At 36.2% G+C, this 19,395-nt stretch overlaps 1 protein-coding gene across 3 annotated transcripts in view; it reads left to right on the forward strand.

The window, feature by feature from the left end:
- The window catches only part of CENPN (centromere protein N), a 57,313-nt gene that overhangs the window by 3,008 nt on the left and 34,910 nt on the right, over positions 1-19,395 (forward strand). For 2 of the 3 annotated variants that reach the window (XR_012473428.1, XM_074209725.1), the window contains exons 2-6: positions 2,990-3,170; positions 3,728-3,773; positions 8,937-8,996; positions 10,650-10,726; positions 18,302-18,478. Coding sequence is in view for 2 of the 3 variants with exons in the window: in XM_074209725.1 (XP_074065826.1) it covers positions 3,000-3,170; positions 3,728-3,773; positions 8,937-8,996; positions 10,650-10,726; positions 18,302-18,478 (531 nt within the window). In the remaining variant the exon portion in view is untranslated. The remainder of the gene's footprint in view (positions 1-2,989; positions 3,171-3,727; positions 3,774-8,936; positions 8,997-10,649; positions 10,727-18,301; positions 18,479-19,395) is intronic. The other variant, XM_074209726.1, reaches the window with a different exon arrangement.

A 19,395-nucleotide genomic window follows, 5' to 3' on the forward strand; every position in this document is an offset into this window, starting at 1 on the left:
CTTGATCCCCTTTTCCTTTTAAAAAAACAACATAAGTTCTAAAAATCCATCAAGGCCTTCCTCTCCAAGAACTCTGCTCTTGGCCTTTCCAGTTATTCCCTATCTTTTGCCCTCTTCACCTATTCAGAGAATGCAGTAGGACTCTTAGCCTAGAAACACGGATTGGTAAAGACCAGTAAGTCTATATTATAGCAAATGACTGGATGTCATACCTAGAGGTCTACCACCTTGCCTAAGCTGAGACTCAAATAATGTGAGGACATTATACTTGATTCCCCCTGTAATACTTCTTGTACTCCATGCAGTTGAGGGCCTTCTAAATTAATATTACAGTTAACACTTAACAAGAAGTCACCTGGTGCAAATTAAAACCCAGCTATTGATGCAGTCCTATGTGACCATCGAAAGACTTAATGTACTAAATCTGCAGTTTTTTAGAAACTGTCCCTCTCATTGAAGCTGACCAGTCTGTGAACAACCAGGAGTCTAACCCCACCAACCATTTCTGTGTCACAACTCTGGACTGTCTGCTGACTTTCAACAGTCAACCTCCAAGAAACACCCATTCCAGATGCCACCATCATAGTTTTCATGAAGGGCTCCTGTCTAAGGAACTCTGAGGGGCAAGTGGTGTCAAATTATGGCATCACCATGGTTAACTAAGGTCCTGGATTCAGGTCCCCTTCCCTATGCTCACTCTGTCCAAAGACTGAACTTGAAGCAGTATCTCGGACCTGTGAGCTGGAAGAGGAAATGAAAATTGTTATTTACACAGATAACAGATATGCCTTTGGGGTTACCCATGAATTTGGAATGTTATGGAATCAACAAAGATTCTCATTCTCCATCAGACAGCTCATAAAGATCATTAAGCAGGTCTTCAGGTTATTAGAATGTCTGCTACTTGCCAAACAGGTGGCTGGTGTCAAATCTGATGATCACTCTTCTGTCAGCTCCTGAGACCTGACCAGGCAGCTAGGGAGGTAGCCCTTTCACCCCTGATTCCAATAATGGACCTGCATCTGTGCCACTGGGGACCTGACAAGTTTTATGAACTTGCTTCTCAACATTTGTGGGGAATATCTAAAAAGGAAGGAAGTGGTATCCAGATGTCAGTTCTGGCCCTTGACCAACCCCACCAAGCCTCTTAAGCCACCCTAAGACCAGTTTCTGCTTCTCTCATAGTCGATCTGGCAGATTGACTTAATCCAGCTACCTCCATTCCAGATATAAGTTGATCCCACATATATTTCTATGTTTTCCAGCTGGTTCTAGTTCAACCCTGTGGTGAACACCTAACATGGGAAGACAGGGAAGACTCTATGTTAACATATAATGCTTCATCAGATGATCCCTCAGGAGGTTCCTAGTGATTGGGGAACCTATTTTATGGGTGATCCTGGAGGCCTAGGGAATCTACCAGCACCTACATTGTGCTTAGCACCCTTGGTTGTTAGGGTTGGACTAGAGAATTAATGGGTGTTGAAAGGATTATTAGGGACATTGACCTCTGATTTTCAGGCAACATGGGCCAAGGAACCCCCCCATTTTCCTCTTTTCCCTCTAGTCACAACCTTTAGAGTCATCACTTGGGAAACTGATGCCCCTCACCCTTGTGGATATCTCTTCCTACTTGTGTCACATTTTTTCGGGAAATATTAGATCGAACTTAGACAGCAGATTCATCAAGTTCAAGATCTTGTATCTCAGTCTCATTCCCTAGGTCAATCACCTGGGGCCAGCTCCCCTATCTCCCTTGCTGAATAGGTATTCTGGAAATATACCCTGGAATCCTGCTGGAGGGAGCCTTTCCAGGTCCCATTCACAACCTGCCCTGCTGCCAGATTCCAGACTTGTGAATTCCTCATCATCCCTAAAGACTGCTCCTGCTTCTGTGTGAGCATCTGAGCCCATTGGAAGTCTTGCCCTTCTGTGCTCTTATCTAAGAGGCTGAAAAAGATGATATCTGAGGCACATGACTTTTCCAAGAATCTGGATCAGGCCTATGAGAGATGCTCCCTCCCAAACTTGAATCCTCCCTCATTTTTTTTAAATCCTTACACACAATCCTCCATTTGCCCAGACCTAAGCAAACTATTTTCATTTAAAAATTTTTTTTGTCTCATGGTTTTTATCCTTGTGTTCTGATTCTTTAACAACCTGACTAATATACAAATACATTTAACATGATTGTACATATATAACCTATTGGGGAGGGGGGAGGAAAGAATGGAGGGGGAAAATGTGGAACTCAAAGTCTTATAAATAATGAACAACATTGAAAACTATCTTTACATGTAATTGGAAAAAATAATAATAATACCCGAGTCCCAGGGTTGTTGTGAGAATAAAATAGAAAATCCAGGTAAAATGTTTTGCAAAGCTTAAAAGTGCTATATAAATGATCCTATTATCTTTGGTCAAGCTGTGATATTAATCCAATTAGGTATTCCTTCTATCTAGATATACCTCTATACTCTTTAGCTATTGATACATAGATAGATCATGACATGGAGACCCAAGCACCACTCCAAAAAGAGACTTTCTTGTTATCTGACAAGAATCTAGCTAATTCAGTTCAATTCCGCTAACATTATTCTAAGCATCTTGTAATTGGAAGGTTGAGGTGATGGATTCTATTGATCAAAATAACTTGTGAAAATTGTCCATTAAGGCATAAAACGTAAGTAATCTGTGTTGCTGGAAAAATTATGCACACACTGATGAAATCTTTTAAAAATTTTGATGTGTATGTTTTATTTAGTTTTCATATTTCACATATGCATCTGAGCATAATAGGTAATGCAGTAGTGTGATAGACTGTCTAGAGATTCTTTGAATGAAAGTTAGATGTTTGAGTGTGAAGCCTAAAGATCAGTTGCAAAATACCTATAGGTTAAAAATTTCCAATTTAAGATGTCGTTCTTTTAGAATCAATTATAGTTTATAGATAATTTGCTAATAGCATCTCCTTTTTTTTTCTTTGAAGTGTCGGAGGGATGGATGATATTGTTGCTGAGTTTATCAGGAGGACTATCCTGAAAATCCCAGTTACTGAAATAATGAAAATTCTGAGAATATGGAACTTTCTCCCAGAAAGTCTACTGAAGACCATAAACCTTCGACAGTGCAAGGAAGGGGTCTCTCAGGAAGTGGTTGAGCTTTGTGAGGTGATAATATTTAAAATTATTAGCACTGTGAAGACATAGGGGATATAAATTGAATGATACAAAAACAAACTTAAAAGTAATAATTTAAAGTAACTTAAATTTAAAATAACTTAAAAAATAATTTTCCTAATGCAAATGGTAGAGCCAAGAACAGAACAATTTATGAGTATTACAATGAAATTTTTATATGTAAATTCATATATTCATGGTACTTTGTTACTATAACAAGGATGTTAATTACAATTATTGGTCACTTAGGGATTTGGAAGTAGTAAGGACTTTTTTTGGTATATGAATACATCAATCTTGATCTATTTAGTTCTGCCTCTTAATATACCAAGTGATATAAATACATATAATGGTTTACCATTAAGTTTGGTGGGGGAAAGGATGACTATCTAGGCATATTGAGGATAAGAGAGTATTTGGTGGAGAGAAAAGTTTTACTGACTATAGAGAATAAAGTTAGTACTAGTGACTTAATAAGATTTAGCATATGCTATGATTGAGAGAACCAATCTAACATTTTTTCTAAATTCTCCTCTTTTTCCTTTTAGAAAGCACATGCAAATATGAAAGAAGCTGCAATTTTAGACCTTATTTGTAAGTTGTTTGGATTTTGAAAACTTGATTGTATTTTAAATATATCCATTTGATATTTCTTGTCTTAATATTAAAATTCAAAAGTTTTTTTTTGGTTAATAGCAAACATTTATGTAGAACTTTAAGGATTGCAAAGTCTTTACAAATCATCTCATTTTGTTCTCAACAACCCTGTTATTATCCTCCATTTCTCTAGCTCTGACTACACTTAACATTTCCTCCTTTTTGACTTTCAGTTAGTGCTTAGATGGGAGTTCAATATGGGGATAAAATGTGAATGTTTAAGTCAGGAATTCCTACTTCAGATGCTTGTAAGTTGCTTAATTTCTTTGGACTGTTATGAAGATCAAATCAGATAACCTATGTAAACTTACCTAAACTTTGCAAACCTTAAAATATTATATAAATGCCTACTATTACTACTCTTATTTTAGGAGGCAAAACCTAGGTAAGATCAGGCTGGTATGTCAGATTTGAGATTGAAACAATGAGACACTTGTAATCCCTCTAACATTAATTAAAAAAGAAGTTTATGGGACAGCTAGGTGGTGCAGTGGATAGAGCACCAGCCCTGGAGTCAGGAGGACCTGAGTTCAAATTTGGATTCAGACAATTAATAATTACCTGGCTGAGGGATCTTGGGCAAATCTCTTAATCCTCATTGCCTTGCAAAAACCAAAAAAAAAAAATAGTTTATTTACTCATAGTGGAGAAAAGTCATTCAGAGAAGTGAAGGCATATTCATTGGGGATAAAGCATTGATTCAGCAGGCACTGCTTACTAATGTTAACTGGTGATTTAAAAATTCAAATGGGCCATTGACTTTCTTGCTCTGGTGACTGGAAGCTACATTAACAACTTGAGCCTCATTTCCTTGAGCCAATTAAGTTCTGAAGAAACTTTCAACAATCTTTAAGTAAAAACTAGCTAAACTTTCATAAGGTAGAGCCTTAGGGAAGCTAGTCTATCCCAGATGGCAGAAGACTATGATTTCTCTTGTAGCAGTTTACATTATAGCCTATCTATCTGTCTATCTCTTCTCCTTAGGATTATATAGTCTATTAGATGCCAATGTATGCTATGAGAGTGCATTCAGAAAGTTTTATTGCATTTAGGTGAACGGACGACAGTGTTTGTGATGAGAAGGTCATGAGATAGGATGTGAGAATGGCTAAGGCAATATGTTATGCAGAATGCTGGACTGATCACAGACTCATCCTCTCTAAGCTATATATTCACTATTTTTTTTTTTTTTTTTTAGTTTTTGCAAGGCAGTGAGGTTAAGTAATTTGCCCAACTAGGTAATTATTAAGTGTCTGATGCTGGTTTTGAACTCAGGTCCTCTTGACTCCAGAGTCAGTGCTCTATCCACTGTGCCACCTAGCTGCCCTTACATACTCACTTTCAACCAAAGCAGTGGCCCAAGGCAAATGTCTACTAGAAGAATTAATGTCAAGAGTGTCTCTTTGAGCAGGAACCCTTTGTTGCTAACTTGGAGGGAAAACTGAGCCAACACACAGTTGACACAGATGTTCACCAGATCAATAGTTGTCCACTCTTTTTCTGCTTAACTACACTGCATTTGCTCATCTGAGCCAGAACACTTGCAAACACCAAGACTAGTTTGATGAAAATGATGGGGAAATACAAAAGCTGCTAAATAAAATACAAGAACTTCACAGGGTTAACCAGCAGGATAGTTCATCCATTGGCAGCATTTAATTCCATCAAAAGTAAAGTCCAAGCTAAGCTTAGAGAGAGATGCAGGACTCTTGGCTCAGTAAGAAGGTAGATGAAATTCAATTTTATGCAGACAAAAACAAAACCATGATGCACTAAAAGCTATTTATGGGCCAAAAACATGGTGCATCTTATATGCTGAGCATACTCAGTGCTGATGGATCCACAATGATTAACGATAGAGACATGATCCCGGAGAGATAGGCTAAACATTTCCATTATGTTCTTACCAGACCATCATCAATCAGTGCAGAAGCTATTGACCATTTACCTGAAGTTGAAGTCAACCAGTCCCTATCTGAAGTTCCAAAAGAAGAGGTTTTGAATGCCATTAGGCTCCTTTCAAGTGGCAAAGCACCTGGTGCTGATTCTACTCCAACTGAGATCTACAAGATGGGGTTCTATCGCTCATCCAAAAATTGACTGAAATTTTCCAGGTTATAAGGCATGAAGATAATTCAAGGATGCCTCCATTGTCCATCTCTATAAAGATAAAGGGAATAGATTGTCTTGTGACAATCTTTTAGTCATTGCTGGTAAGATTCTTGCCAGACTCATTCTCAATAGACTGATCCTTCACATGAAAGTTGATCATCTTCCTGAGAGTCAGTAGAGGAGCAGATATAGGGTTTGCTGCCCGACAACTCCAGGAAAAATGCCAGGAACAGAACAGAGGTCTGTATACAACAAGGCCTTTGATACCATCAGTCGTGAAGGTTTATGGAAAATCATGTCAAAATTTGGTTGCTCAGAGAAATTCATCAGTATTGAACATCGGTTCCATGACAGCATGCATGCCTGGGTTCTGGATTTCTCAGGCACTATCGGAGTAAAACAAGGATGTGTCCTTGTTCCCATGATTTTTAGCATGATGTTTTTAGCCATATTATCAAACACCTTTACTGTGGATGAACATGGTCTCAAGGTCAGCTACTGCACTGATGGCAAATTCTTTAACTTGAAAAAGCTACAAGCCAGGACCAAAGTGGAGGGAGTATTGGTGCATAATCTTCTGTTTGAAGATGATTGTGCATTTAATGCAGCCTCTGAAGCTGAGAGGCAACAAAGTAAGGATCATTCTTTGCTGCTTGTGCTAATTTTGGTCTAACAATTAACCCCAAGAAAACACAGGTGCTTCATCAGCCAACAACACATCATCCATAGGTGGAACCATCATTTATAGCAAATGGAGAAGTTTTGAGTACTGTGGACAAGTTAACTTACCTTGGCAGTGTACTTTCCAGGAAGGAATACATTGACAATGAGGTAGACACTCTGCTAGAGCTAGTTCAGTATTTGGGAGGCTCTGAAAGAAAGTAAGGTAGAAAAGAGGTATTAGACTTTCTACCAAACCAAAGGTTTACAGAGCTGCTGTGTTGAACTCATTGCTATATGCCTGTGAAACCTGGACAGTTTATCAGCACCATGTCAGGAAACTGAATTACTTCCATTTAAATTGTCTTAGGAAGATTCTGAAGATCACCTGGCAGAACACACCAGACCTGAAGTCCTTTCTCAACCTAAAATACCTAGCATTCCAACATTGCTACAGGGAGTGCAACCTACAATGGGCTGTAAACATTGTTGGAATTCCAGACATGCTTGCCAAAAAAACTACTTTATGAAAAACTCACACAGGGAAATGGTGACAAGGAGGTCCAAAGACCTTGAAGATCTCATTGAGGAACTTTAGAATTGATTATACATTATGAGAGACACTGGCACAGGACTGTCCAGCATGGTGTGTCCTCATCAGTGATGATGATGTGAAGGCAGAATTGAAGCATCTCAAAGAAAACGTGACATCCATAAGTTTAGAGTACCCACCCCAGGTATTCACATGAACCATTTGGGCTTAACCTGTGGTAGAGCGATCCAAGCTCACGTTGGTCTTATCAGTCACAGTCAGATACACTGAAATTTGTCTCAAACATAGTGATGTCATTTTGTTCTTAGATAACGAAGGACAAGAACCAACCAACCAACCAACCATGGTCTATGAATGATTCTTCAACACTTTCCATTACCTGAAAACAACTTCTTTGAAAAAACAAAAACAAACAATACTTTAATTATCCCACAAATGATCTAAACAAATCTAATTCGTGATGTATTTTTCTAAAATCTTTTGCTTATTGTTACTTAAAAATGCCAAAAAAATCCATTATAAATTCTTCAGTGACTGAATTCCTCAAAATCTAAGAAATATAGATTATATACCATAAATGAAAATTCCCATTATCAGCCAGATGCAGAAACAACAACAAAAAACTAAGGAAGTTAATGACATCTCTGAATATATATACTATATATATCTTAGTGTTTATGTCATAAAGTTCATACATTGTACAAAGGAAGGGTCATTGGGTTATAATTTTTAAAAGGGCAAGGTATGATCAATGAACTCATTTAAGAAAACTGGGAAATGTAATCTATCTTAGAAGAATTTTCCACTATATAGTTAAAGAAAACCAAGTTTCTTAAACTGTTAATCTTCATTTATCTGGAAGACTCAGTTCTGTGAATTAGATAATTTCTAGAACCATTAGATAAATGAGATATTGCCATTTTTGCTGTAATTTGGATTGTGATATAGACTTGCAACTATTGAGATGTTCCAAAATACTCTTTCAAAATATAATAAATAAGGGGCTGCTAGGTGGCGCAGTGGATAGAGCACCGGCCCTGGAGTCATGAGTACCTGGGTTCAAATCCGGCCTCAGACACTTAATAATTACCTAGCTGTGTGGCCTTGGGCAAGCCACTTAACCCCATTGCCTAGCAAAAACTAAAATAAACAAATAAACAAACAAACAAATAAATAAATATACATACATACATATATATATATATATGTATATATAATAGGAACTCGTATTTACTTGACACTTTTTTTTAAGTTTTTTTTTTTTTGCAAGGCAAATGAGGTTAATTGGCTTGCCCAAGGCCACACAGCTAGGTAATTATTAAGTGTCTGAGAATGGATTTGAACTCAGATACTCCTGACTCCAGGGCCGGTGCTCTATCCACTATGCCACCTAGCTGCCCCTACTTGACACTTTCAAATTATTTTCCTCACAACATAAGATAGAAGCCATCTCCATTTTACTCATGAAGGAGCTCAACTTTAAATAGGTCACTCACCCTCATCATCTTTGGTTGGAATCTTGAGCCCAAATTTTCACTCTTAAGACCAGTGCTTTGAGATATTTAAGAATAGACAAATATTGTCATATGGAATAATTCTTATTCATATGTATGTATTATAAATAATACATAAAATATAAATACATAGTAAGTTATATAGAACTTGTTTTATGAATTAGTATTACTCTTTTCTCTCAATTCTTTCAGAAAAATAGATTACTTTTGTAATAGACTTGTAATAAAATTAAAATCTCTGCCCTCCTCCCTTTTTTTCAGATCATCAAACTTGCCAAACTAGGAAAATTTGGATTGTTTATAAAATGACTAAATCCCCAGGTATGTGATATTGCAGTCCTAGAACAACTGTCATGTCAAATATTTAAAAATTAAACTGCATGTTCTTCAGAAATGTGTGTTTTCAAAATTATCTAATCACTCTTTCTTTGTAGAAAGATAAATGAATATGTTGGTTCCATGGTGGTGGTTTAATAATGATAGTGTTTGTGTAATTTGATAGCTTTGCTTTTTGGACTAGCACAAAATAATTAGTTTCTGAAACTAGTTACTGAAGTCAACAGCTTCTGTCTATCCCATTAAATAAAATATACATTGTACAAAGGAAGAGTCATTAGACAAATTGCTTTTGAGACCATTTATTCTTCAAAAGAAGACACATATAGCCTAAAATGATAGAACTAGGAAAGCAACAACCAAAGAAAAGATACAACCAAGGAGGGTACCAGAATCTGTTTCTCCATGAGTCAGCAAAAAAAAAGCATAAATTTATGAAGGAGCTTTGGGAGGCAGGCAGCTTCTCATTTAGCCCTGCAGCTCTGACGGAACATCTGGTGACTTTCTCATCTCTGATGAGATGATTTGACTGGCAAATTAAATAAGTAGTGGAAGTTTAAAGTATGGAAATTTCTAGAATATGACAAGAGGAAGAATGCAGTCTAAGCAATATTTAAGCATGCTATAGGCACTATGTGTACAACACACCAGCTATCAGATAATCCTGGGGTGCAAGTATTAAACTGAAGGGATCAGAAAAGAAAATGAGAGTAAGTGCATTTCAGGTGTGGGGAATAGTCAGTAAAAAGGCACAGAGTTGGGAGATTACATGCCATTTGTGAGGTACAAGAGAAAGAATAGTTTTATTGGACCAAAAAAAGGAGAATAGGGTTGGAAAGATAGAATTTATATTTGATCATGGAGTAAAAGAGATCCACTGTAATCTGTTGAATAAAGGGATGACATGGTCAGAGCTATGTGTTGTGAAAATTATATTGATAGCTTTATGGAAGATGGTTTGGAATAAGGAGGAGACTTGAAACAGGGAGACTATTGAAATAGTTCAGCTGAAAGGTAATAAAGGAGTTGAACTAAGTGGTGGATTGTAAGGGGGAAGTATATGTTATGGAGGCAAAGCAAAATATGGCAACTGTTGGTTATAAGGCACAAGAGAGAGTGGTATTATTCTTGACAACAAGATAGGGTAATTTAAGAGAATGGAAAGATTGAGTCCTATTTTGGACATCCTGAATTTGAGCTCTCTGCAGGACCTACATTTTAAAATGACCAGTAGGTAGTTAATACATTACTATGGTTTAGGAAAAAGATACTAGGTCTGGATATATAAATCTGATAGTTATCTGTATTGCAGTTACAAACCTAGGGAAGTTTTCAAATGAAGGAGTTTAAGAGAAAAGAGTCCAGAGAGTTATAGGGTATACTCACAGTTAAATGGCATGGCATGAATGGTGATTCAGCAAAAGGAGACTAAGAAGAAAAAATCCCATAGGTAAGAGGAGACCCAAAGGAGCTATTTCATAAAATTGAGAAGAAAATAAAGCAAGAAAGAGAATGGTTCTTAGTATCATGTGCTGTCAAGAAAGAGATCTAGAAGGATGGGTCTCTTTCCCTCCCCAATAGTTATTCCTATTTTCACACTTTGTGGATATTCCTTTTGTTTCCTTGTCACTTTGACAGGTGAAGAGGTTGACCTTTTTGATATGGAGGAGTTTAAAGATTCTTTTAAGAAAGTTCTTCAAAGAGCCTTAAAAAATGTAAGTGGTATTAATGAATGTTTATTTCAATTTCTGTTTATGCTCTTATATTTGTTAATAAAGATTAGTAATAGATCTCAAGTGTCATATTGAACAAGCAAATGTCTTTAGTTCCATTCTATTGTACAAGCGAATGTCTTTAGTTCCATTCTATCTTCCACTTGTATTCCATGTCATGATTCTTTTTTTCTTTCTTTAGAGCCCCTTTAGAATCATTTGCTATCTTTACACACAATTGTAGAACCCATATTAGATTACTTTCCAACAGTGGGAGTTGGGGATGGAAGGAAAGGAGGAAGAAAAATGTAAAACTCAAAACTTTGCAGAAAAAGATTGGTAAAAACAACTGTTGTATTTATGTAGTTGGAGAAACAAATAAAATATTTAAATTTTCTTTACACACATTAGTTATCAGAATCTCAGGTAGTTTCTATGAATTTTTTCCAGATGTCTTCTTTTTTTACCTGTTTTCTACCACATGAAGAAAAATATTTTTCCTTCCCTTTTTAAAAAACTTGGACTAAATATCATAATTAAATTTTTTCAGATTATATTTCTAAAACACTGACTTTTTTGGCAGTAAAATGTCAGCACTTACATTTATTTTGAGGTAGACAGTTTACATTATTGAGCAAAATTGGATTGCAAACATATAAATATCATACTATCAATTAACAAGTGAACTAGTATTATTATAGGCATATTAATGGAATTTGTAAGGATGAATCATGGAAAAGAACTGTCCCCCATGGCATTTTTCTCTTTTCTTTTTTTCTTTTTTGCAAGGCAAAAGTGGCCTTGGCTTTACGGGCATTTTTCTTTTTAACCAAACCCAAACCAAACCCAAACTCTGAGTGTCACCATAATGACGATATAAGAGACATAGAAGATGGAACGTTTTTATTTTTTCAGAATCACTTTGCATTTTAGTGAATTAAGCAAGAACATTAAAGTTAACAGGTCATACATTTTTGGCCAACATCAACTTCTTTTGCAAGCAAAAGTTAAGGGGAATAAAGTTAACCATTCAGGGAATCTACTTTTATACCTGTGCAATATATATAATCCTGCACTGTGCTTTGATTCAGCGATTGGAAATAGGCATGTGTTTTACAAACTGTTGTTATGTAAAGATTGTCCACTAAAGCCCGAGTGAATCTTTGGTAGTCTGATACTTTTCATCAGTGGCATCAATAAGAATTAATGTTTCTCTATATATCAAGGTAGTCACAGAGAATGTTCTAGAAAACAATACAATAAAATCCTCCAACAACCATGCACTTAAATTCAAGGGGGCACAATCTTCTTAAATACCCTCTCTTGTCAGAAACGTTATGAATATATCAAGGATTGAAGGAATTGAGGTAACTAACCTCCTTCATTAGAGGTGGGGAAGCGGGATAGCAGCTTTCTCCTTTACAAATGTCCTCATTGGCATTAAAGACTTGAACATATTGATAGTAACATTTATTGGATATTTCCAGAATCTCTTTGAAATTAAACACAAATGGTTAATTGATCTTCTAGTTCTTATAAAGAAAAGTAAACCAGTAGTCCTGTTCTTACTGCAATCTGTATGTCACAGAGCTATCGCTCTACACAGTCTCTTTCTGCCTATTCTCAGTTAAAGAGAGTTGTCCGTTCGACGCCAGACAAAACTAATCTTCAGTATCCTCTGGCTTCCCTTCCCATATCCTTGTCCCACTTTGGTCAGCTTCCTTTTATGTACTTTTAATTGTAAAATGTTAGACCTGGTAGAGTCTTAAGATTATCTAGTACAGTTACCTCATTTCAGAGAGGAAGAACTTGAGGCCCAGAGGTGACTAGAATTAGTGGTAAAAAAAAAAATGAGGTGGGCACAAGAAGAAAGGAAGGGAACATGCCTATTTGAAGTCAGGCTGAGTCAGGTGCAGGCCTGGGTAAACAAGTACTGTCTCATTTTCCTGACAGTTTGGCTCCAGTTGTCTCAGCTGATAGAACTAAAATAAAAACTGAAGTTTCTTAACTCTTAGTCTGCACTACTCTTCTGTTCTCTAAAGACCCTCCTCTAGTCAAGACAGGAAGAGATCTGACATCAATCCTTTAAATTTGCCTGATATGTTAATTTATGCCACTTATATGATTTATCCTTTAGATAAATCATTTACTTTTTTCCTATTAAAATATTTTTAGGCTTGTAGGGAAGGAGAAGGCCTTCTTGTTGCCTTGAAATCAAACTAACACTGCTTTTTAGGCTGACTCTGGAAATAAACTACTTTTCCTTTTTAGATGACTTGAGGAAAACTGGGGAAAGGAGTGAGGAAGAAGTTAGAAAGGATCATCTCTGATTTCTTCCCCCAAGATAATCAGTTAAACGTCCAAGAAATATTAAGTGACTACTCTGTATAGTTGACTGATAGTGTTGTGATAGGAAATTTGAATATAACACAGTCACCTGCTGAAGATACTCCTCTGTTTCCATGGGAAAAAAGTATATCCCACTATAGCTGTGGAAAGTCTTCCCAGCTTTCAGAGACTGTTCCTGAACCTGTAACTGTCATTCACTATCCCTTCCTGTGCTCTAGTAATATTAGATACTAAGGAGCTAGTGGTGATCTTATTGCTCCCTTTCCCATTTCATTACCTATGGCTTGGACTCATCCTTGAAAGTTGATGAATCATGTTGTCATTTTTATGTAGAATATTCTCAGCCTTCTAACTTTGGATTTGTTTATGATTTTATTGATGCCCATTATAAATTTTAGAGAATTCACAAAAAAAGGAAAAAGTTAAAATTCATTTGATTCTGTAAAAATGATACTGTTGATCACAGCTATTTATGTGAATTGTTTACTGTTTATGCCTAATTAGTGTGTATGATAAAAATGATTATGTGTCATTAAATATAGCTGATTAATTTGAAATTTTTTTAGTTGATTGCAGTACTAAATTTTAAGTTGTTTATTAATGCTTAATCTTCCATTTGTATATATTATTTTACTTTGGTCTTTATAGCAGCTGTCTAAGGAAGGCTGAATAGGTGTTATTTTCTCCATTTCACTTATGAGGAAACTGAGACTCAGAGAAGATAAATGATTTACCCAAAGTCACATAGCAAGTGAATGGCAGACATGGGACTCCTGGTTTAATAGTCTGCCACATTATATACTCTGACCGCTGCATAGCATGGTCATATGCTCATAGCTTTAAAAAATAAAATGGTCAGCAGTACAAGTATGTCCAAATAAATGAAAACATTTTTGCTTAATTGATGAATTAGTAACTGCCTGTACCTCTGCAACTTTATAGCTATTAAGTGAAAAATATTTCTGCTACAAATTTTGTAGTCTCTTAAAAAATATTGAATGGATATGTACATGTACACACACACACACACACACACACACACACACACACACACACACATTGATGTAATTTCTTAAGGAAAAGTATTTGAAGTCCATCTTCTGCCCTTCTTGTCACTTATAGCTTTTAAGAAAGCTATAAACATGTAGACCTACTAACTTTCCACATTTATTTTCATTTACTCAACAAATATTTACTGAGCACTTTGTGTATCTAAGGTACTATACTAAGTACTACGAGGGATATAAATATTAGTTACTCTTTTTTACATAATCTCATTGATCCTTACTATATTTTTGTGAGGCAGACACTATTAATAAGCATAGGTTTTTACAGATGAAATTGACGGTTAAAAGAGCTTTAATGACTTGACCAATTATCACACAATTACTAAAGTGTAAGAAGCAAACTTCCTACTCAGGTCTACCTGACTTAAAATATGGAACTATATCCATTACGTGATGCCACCTCTTGAAAATCCACAGTTCTGTCTTTCCAAAACATATGGCTGAGGTAGAAAATAAAGCACACATCTTATAGAATATCTGGCTTTGGTAAATAAATATTCAGCATTGATTTGAAAGAGTTTATTCCTTTTGTACTTTGTGGCATTGAAGCTAATGAGGGTAGAGGGGTAACAGTTTTTTAATTCAGTAAACATCCTTAGGCACCTATTATGTGCCATGTTCTCTTTCAAGCACTGGAGACATAAAATGAGGTAAAAGACAGTCCCTGCTCTCAAAGAGATTATCATCGAATACTTTGTTCTTTGAGAATGTGAGTTGAGATACAAACGGGAACAACAGTCAAGGAATGAACTAGGAACTGAGGCCTCCACTTCCTAACTGGGTGGAGGGTGGGAAATTATTTTTTTCAGTTTAAAAGAATCATAAAGTGTTAGAGCTGAAAACCTACTTATTTTACACATCAGGGAGCTAAAACCCAGTGTTAGGAAGTGGTCTACACAAAGGTAGCAAATAAGAAAGCTAAGATAGTGAAATAATTGTTATCAGGATAATTCCTTTTTCTTAGCAACCTCAGAATAAAATGAAATGCAACAATCTATGGTAACAAAAGCTACATTTACAAGAGAAGACAAATACCTCTATAAAAGATAAAATTTTACAAAAAAGCAATGGAGAACTGAATTACCAGTGGCTTCCTCATCTTACATATCTTCAAGCCCTTTGAGACCTTAGGTAGAGGCAGCAAAAGCCAATCTGAAGGCATATGCTCTGACTAGTCCCCTTCTGGGAATGATTCAGTTTGAATTTCTCATACCACAAAAGAGGTAGAAAACATTGATTCTTCCCAGATTATATAGCAAAAAGTAGATACAAAGGGAGGATATGATAGTACACAGGCGGCTAGAAGTAAGAGCATTTAGAAATCTGATTGGAGTCAAACTCCTGGAGGAGTTTACCCAGGATAAGTATCTAGCTGTGGCTCCAGGTCTCCTAATTCAAGGAAGCTGAAATTCCTTACCCTCAGAGTTTTCAAAATGTCCAATTCTGAGTACTGGTAATGGGAAGAACTAAAAGTGAAGGGGAAGCTGGAGACAAATATTAGTAATAAAAGAGAAAGGCTGAGTGAGAGAAGTAGATAAAAACCCAGCCACCAGGCAAATAAACCAACAGTGAGATTATCATAAAGACAAGGAAAAATGAATGAGATTATTTTAAAAGCTAAACACAATGAATATATATTATACTTTAAATGAAAGTGAACCAGAATCTCCTAGTAAAGAAAGCAAGAAAAAAGATATTGCCAAATATAAATCCCAAGAATAACATTAACAAGACTCTTCAAAATGGTTGACAAATGAGATTTTAAAAAGATGTATTAGGTTAGAAATAAGTTTGGAAATGGGAAGTCTCAACAAATAAATAGGACAGAGAATTAAGTTAGATCACATGCCTGAGATTTTTTCCAAAGTAATAAAGGCTCTGAGAAAGAATGACTGATTTGGAATTTAAAAATACAGATGTGGAAGAAAATTCAACTGTTAGTAGACCTTGAATTAAATACCCATTTTGTTCTAGGAACTGTACTAAGTTCAGGCTATATAAAGAAAAGCAACAGACAGTCCCTGTTGTCAAGGAACTCGCATTCTAGTAGAGGAGACAACACAGACTATTGTGAAGAAATAAGATAGATACTGTGTAAATAAGTCATTCAACAGAGGAAAGATTGGCATTAAAAGGGATCAGAAAATTTTAACCAGTCTTCAGGGAAGCCAAGAGGCAGATAGGAGGAGGGAGAGAATTCCAGGCATGGGGGACAACCAGTGAAAATGGTCAGAATCAGGAATTGGAGTGTCTTGTCCAAGGAACAGGGATTTGGTGAGTATGATGTAAGAATTTGGGATGGGAAAAGGAAGTTAATGAAAGATCATGGAGATGTTATAGGGAGCCACTGGAATTTTTTGAGTGAAAAAACAGAATTGGCCTGATCAGACTTGTATCTAAGGAAAATCACTGATAACCGAGTAGAGTATTAACTGGGGTGGGGAGAGACTTGTAGGAGGGAGAACAATCAACAGACTACTGCAGTAATCTAGGCACGAGATGATGGCTTACATCAGGATAATAACACTCGGAAGAGAGAAGGGGCTCTGTATAAATGTTACAAAAATAAAAGCAACAAGACTTGGCAACAGATTGACTATGGGACAGGATGAGAGTGAGGAGTTGAAAACTTTAAAAGAACATACAGTAACTGACCTTGAAAACAAGATATACAGAAATAATATAAGGATCATAGAAAATGTTATTAATGAAAATCATAAGCCAAATATTTTTTACATCTGTATTTTTAAATAGAAAATATTCTAGAAGTTTTGAAAACAAAAGGCATAATGTTTATTTCACAGATTGACTACAGAGAAAAACAGCTCCAAAATGCAGTCATGTAGTAGATAAATTTCAGAATTTCATCCCAACTTCTCCCTGAAAAGAATATTCACTGTTTAAGTGAATTTAGCAGTTGTTGGGCAGCTGCAGATTGCCTATGTTACTAAGGACTCCTGTTTCTCACAGCCACAATCCAAGAAACCACTAGCCTCCCACTGATCCCCACCCCCAGCAGCTAGGGGTCAAAATGACTAGAGTGCTTGGCTTAGAGTCTGGGAGACGTCTTTCTGAGTTCAAATGTGATCTCAGATACTTATTAGCTATGTAATCCTACACAAGTCACTTAACCCCTGGTTGCCTCAGTTTCCTCTTCTGTAAAATGAGTTGAAGGAAATGACAAACCATTCCAGTATCTCTGCCAAGAAAACCCCAAATAGGTTCTTGAAGAGTTGGACATGACTGAAAAGATTGAACAGCAATATAAATAAGCAGTCTGAGCAGTTAGGAACTTACCCAGTGTCTCAGAACTAAGACATTTCTGAGGTAGGATTTGAATTTGGGTCTTTCTGACTCCAGTTCTAGTATTCTAGAGTCCAGTTCTAGTATCCTATCTAACTACCTCAAACTAGATGCTCCAAATTTGTCTTCTTATTTCACAGATGAAAGATACTATATTTATTATATATGAAGAATTTATATTCTTGTCTTGACTTTTTCTTTAGAATTTGTAATGCAGTGGCCACTCATGGGTCTGCCTGATCTCAGTCTTTTATCAGCTCATTGACTTTGACCTGCTGATTCCCACCTGGGTCACTCCATGCCTCCTTAGGCAGTGTCTCTCCACCCTCTCCACCCATCACAGATTTGCCATTTAATGCCAAATTTTCACCATATTGTCAGAGAGGGCCATTGGAGGCAGCTAGATGGCTCAGTGGATAGAGTTTAAATCCAGTCTCAGACAGTTACTTAGCTGAGTGACTCTAGGCAGGTCACTTAATATTTGGATGCTTATCTGTAAAATAGGAATAAGTACCTACTTCACAGCGTTATTGTTAAGGATCAAATGATAAAATATTTATAAAGCCTTTAGCATAACTCCTGGAATATAGTAGGCTCTTAATAAGTGCTTATTCCCTTCTTATCTCTCCTCACATAAAAAGGTAAGAACTCTGTTCTAGGTAAATAAATGAAAAGATTGTCTATAAGTTATTATCATTACTATCTTGTTTCCAAAGATTCCCCAAACACTATGGAAATGTCTTGGGAAAGAATAAAAATGAATTTTAGTATGTCCAAAAGCTTTAGTAGCCTAATAGAAAATGCTATTTTAAATAATTGAATTACATTTAATAAAACAATTTTAATTTTGTTTAATAAGGTACATATCAGCTTCAGAGACAGTGAGAATAATGCAGTATGGATCCGAATTGCCTGGGGAACACCTTACATGAAACCAAACCAGTACAAAACTACCTATGTGGTATATCATTCCCAAACTCCTTTTGTTTTTATCTCTCACTGCCGTGTTAAGAAGTACATTCCAGAGCTTGGGCAGGTATGAATTGTTACTTTATCATTTCTTAAGGGTCTGTGATACCAAGGCTAGAGAAACCAATGATTCTTCTTCGCCACAAACAAGTGATAATTATGGTACAACCACTGTTTAGTACCTGTTCTGTCCAGGTCTGACTACACCAGATAGCCTTGTCAACTGCTGCTTCCCAGTACCTGTGCTCTACCATTTCAGGTTATACTTTGATGAGCCTTTGTAGGTTTTTTTTTAAGGCTTTTGCAAGGCAGTGGGGTTAAGTGGCTTGCCCAAGGCCACACAGCTAGGTAATCATTAAATGTCTGAGGCCATATTTGAACTCAGGTACTCCTGACTCCAGGGCTGATACTCTATCCACTGCACCACCTAGCTGCCCCTGAGCCTTTGTAGTTTTACTACACTGTGATCAAAAGCATAAGAATCTCCCTTTGGATTTTTAACTAGAATAAGCAGTTCAAGAATTATAATCTTTATTTTGCACATGGCTTTGCAGAACAATGTTTTTGCAAGGATCACAGTGTTGAATTAACTTTGCTGTAGGATCTCAATGATTCTTGCCAAGTAAGTGCTGGTTATTTAAACTTATAGTGTTATTTCTTCTATTGTATTATAATTTCATCCTCTAAGTTGGGGGATGAGAAAGCATTGTACACTTTCTTACTTTCTGACATAAAATAAATTATTATTGGGAAGGGTAGAACATATTTGTTCTTGTTCAGGCAGTTGATGTCCTAATAGAGTATAATTAGCTATTTCAAGTATTCACCTTACAATCAGTTTATTTCTATAATGCTTTCAGGATTTATAAAGTGCTCTCACAAAAATCTCTGTGAGGTAGAGACTGTAAATATTATTTGCAGAGGATGAAATAAATGCTCAAAAAGTTTAGATGACTTGCCCATGATCACATTAGGGTCCAGACT

Source organism: Macrotis lagotis, chromosome 1, assembly GCF_037893015.1.
Source record: "Macrotis lagotis isolate mMagLag1 chromosome 1, bilby.v1.9.chrom.fasta, whole genome shotgun sequence".
Classification (NCBI taxonomy): Eukaryota; Metazoa; Chordata; class Mammalia; order Peramelemorphia; family Peramelidae; genus Macrotis; species Macrotis lagotis.